The 3,279-nt window shown below is 32.5% G+C and overlaps 1 protein-coding gene across 1 annotated transcript; it reads left to right on the top strand.

The window, feature by feature from the left end:
- The first annotated feature begins 444 nt into the window (after positions 1-444).
- LOC143549149 (methylsterol monooxygenase 1-1-like) lies at positions 445-2,920 on the top strand. Its single transcript, XM_077040129.1, has 5 exons — positions 445-808; positions 1,664-1,986; positions 2,265-2,412; positions 2,505-2,537; positions 2,659-2,920. The coding sequence occupies exons 1-5, from the start codon at positions 479-481 to the stop codon at positions 2,734-2,736; spliced, it is 912 nt and encodes a 303-aa protein (XP_076896244.1). The 5' UTR covers positions 445-478; the 3' UTR covers positions 2,737-2,920.
- Positions 2,921-3,279: the final 359 nt, after the last annotated feature.

Here is a 3,279-nt window from a genome sequence, read left to right as displayed (position 1 = left end):
AACAACAAATGTTGTATAAAAACGATTATATCAAATTTATAAATTTAAAATTCCGGATTTCTTATTGTTTGCACTATATATTTCATTTTTTTACCTTTAATTTGATAACTTATTTCAAATAACAAATCTTATATTTTTTATCATTTGACAAACCTCATTTAATACATAAGTTCAATTTTATTACCTCATCAATTCTATTTCTATTACCATATATCAAATAAACCATAAAACTTCAAACACACAAGAAACTCTTCAAATAACAACTATAGTTAATGAAAAGAAGACGTCCTAAACTGGTACATTCCAAAAAAACCAAAAAGTGTAATTCTAAACAATTACTTACATAAATAAATAAATAAATAAAACACTTTTTCTCATTAAATAGGGAAAAAAAAATACGTCTGACTCGTCTATTTGTATCACTCATTCATTCGTTCTCCCAATTATTCCACCGGAAATAAAACTCCGGCACCGAAATATGCTTCCATACACCTCCATACCCGCCGCCGAGACCGCCGTCGGCCGCCCACTCACCGCCGCGGAAACACTGTGGTTGAATTACACCGCCACCAAATCCGATTACTTCCTCTACTGCCACAACATTCTCTTCCTGTTCCTCGTGTTCACTCTCACTCCTCTCTTCTACGTATTCATCGAACTCTTGTTCTCCAAACATGTTCTTGCTTACAAAATCCAACCCAAAGTCAGATTCTCCGTTGCTGATAATGTTAATTGCTACTTGGATGTAATGCGCACGTTTCTTCTTGTTGTCGGACCTCTGCAACTCGTATCGTATCCTTCGATTCAAGTAAGTCGTTTGTTATTGTAGCTTAAATTGAAACCCAAGTCGTTGGTTAATCGGGTTCGGTTTATTTGGTTATGGTTAGTTTATGGGTTTATTTAATTTAAAATGTTTGTGGGTTAATGTTGTATCCTGTGTGTTTCATGTGGGGGTGTGCACAGTTCGGTTATTAGGCTATATTGAAACCGAAGTAATAGGTTAATCTGTTTTATTAACTAATCAGGTTTTTGGTTAATGGGTTTGGTTTGGTCGGTTTATTTAATTTAAAATGTTATTTCCTGTGTGTTTGATGTGTGGATGTGCACGCTTCGGTTTTGTTATTAGCTTAAACTTAAACCAAGTCATCAGTTAATCTGTTTTCTTAACCAATCAGTTTCTGGTTAATTGGTTCGGTTTATTTGGTTAGTATGTCGGTTTTTGGTTCAGTTCGGTTAGTTTTGGTTAATAACCAAATAAAACTCAGGATTAGATTTTTGCTTAGAAATACATGAAATGAAGATATAAATACATGAATGGAGGTATAAAGGCTAGAAGTATATGAAAATATGAATGGTTTGGTATGGTTTCGGTTCGGTTTTGCTCGTGCCTAGTTTGATGCAATTGATTTGTGAATGTTATTAAGTAAATTTCAATATAAAAAAACTAGGGTTTGTTATGCTTGTTTAGACTGTTAGTTAAATCCTGTGTTTTGAAGGAATTGATTTGTGAATTTCATGAAAGTGAATCTGAACATCAAATAATACTGTTATATTACTATAAGATTAAAGGCAAAGAAAAAGTCAAGTATGCACTACTGTTTTACTTTTTTCACATTGCAGATGATGATTGAGAATATATTACTTTTGACTTTAAACATTGCAGATGATTGGTATCAAAACAAGCTTGCCCTTACCATCATTAACGGAGATCAGTTTGCAATTGTTTGTTTACTTTCTCGTTGAGGACTACACGAATTATTGGATCCACCGATTTCTGCATGGAAAATGGGGATATGAAAAAATACACAAAGTTCACCATGAATACACAACACCTATTGGGTTTGCAGCACCGTATGCTCACTGGGCCGAGGTTTTGATTCTCGGGATCCCGTCTTTTCTGGGGCCTGCCATGGTTCCGGGCCATATGATTACATTCTGGCTGTGGATTGCTTTGAGGCAGATGGAAGCCATTGAGACTCACAGTGGGTAAGTAAGCATAAACAATTAAACATAAGCATGCTTTTGTAATAATCTCAACTTTTTAGCTTACTTTTTGATGTGATGTTTTGATTATTTAATGAAATGATGATTAATAATGGGTTAAACTTAGGCCTGATTGGAAATAGTGTCATGTTAAGTAAAGAATTGACTTTTGCCCAACCCCACATATCTAAACATATCATGAGCTTTTATGATATTTTTCCATGAAACATATTTGTGGATGGCAAAAATGCAAAATATAAGTTATGTCATTTGTGTTTCAGGTATGATTTACCATGGACATTAACAAAATTTATCCCTTTTTATGGTGGAGCTGATTACCATGATTATCATCACTATGTTGGAGGACAAAGCCAAAGTAATTTTGCATCTGTCTTCACTTATTGTGACTACATATATGGAACCGACAAGGTATTATGATTATTATAATCTTTGTTCTTCATTTTTAGTGTTGTCTTGTTTGTTTTGTTATTTACTAATATTTTGTTTATTTATCTTATCAGGGTTACGGGTACCAAAAGAAAGTCCTGCGACAGGTAAATACGTGGTTTAATTCATTGTTCATTTTTAAGAGAATAAATAAATTGGTTTATTTTACATTAATAATAATAATAATAATAATAATAATAATAATAATATCCTTTTGGTTTGATTCAGCTAAGAGATGGCTTGAAAAGTGATGGAAAAGCTAATGATGGATCACATGCTTCTGCACAAGGTATTAAATCTGACTAGTCATGAATACAAAATGCCCTTGTTTATTCATATCAACTTTAGCATTTTGTGTTTAGGTGTTTAAAATTAAGTTTGTGCTATTTTACAATCACTTAATCCATTTGGGTTCATTTTATTTTTTATATTTTGTAGCTCATGTAATCATATGTTTATATATCCAAGATTCCGAGTTATAGTTATGTTTTTTGTTTAATTACATCGCCAAATAAGCTGACAAATTGAAGGGTTGTGTTGTTCAAACTTGATCTCTGTAATAGATGTCACTAGACACAAGGAGCCACATTGATTGTTTTAACATAAGATCATTTTTAGCAACGTACAAAATTTGATTAAAATCGATTTGACAAGCACATGATGAATATTATTGCAACTTGACAAGTCGAATCGATTTGTGATAATTTCTAGAAATGTATGGTTCATTTTGACTAACCGAACAAAGCTTTTGATGTAATTTGAAATTTATTGCAAGTGTATTTTAGTTTCTTTTTGAAAACATTTGGCCCAAGTATAAATTATCAAATTGTCAGGGTTTAAGAGCCAGGT

The sequence above is a fragment of the Bidens hawaiensis genome, unplaced genomic scaffold (genome assembly GCF_021521415.1).
Source record: "Bidens hawaiensis isolate Kalapana, Puna unplaced genomic scaffold, B.hawaiensis_p1.1 tig00015445_1, whole genome shotgun sequence".
NCBI classification, from domain to species: Eukaryota; Viridiplantae; Streptophyta; class Magnoliopsida; order Asterales; family Asteraceae; genus Bidens; species Bidens hawaiensis.
The sequence above is the reverse complement of the archived record's forward strand: the minus strand, read 5'-3'. Positions and strand labels throughout refer to the sequence as shown.

Coding starts and splice junctions, on each gene's coding strand:
- LOC143549149 (XM_077040129.1), top strand. CDS start 479: ATGCTTCCATACACCTCCATACCCGCCGCCGAGACCGCCGTCGGCCGC. Junction 2,413..2,504: donor ACATATATGGAACCGACAAG/GTATTATGATTA, acceptor TTATCTTATCAG/GGTTACGGGTACCAAAAGAA. Junction 2,538..2,658: donor AAAAGAAAGTCCTGCGACAG/GTAAATACGTGG, acceptor GGTTTGATTCAG/CTAAGAGATGGCTTGAAAAG.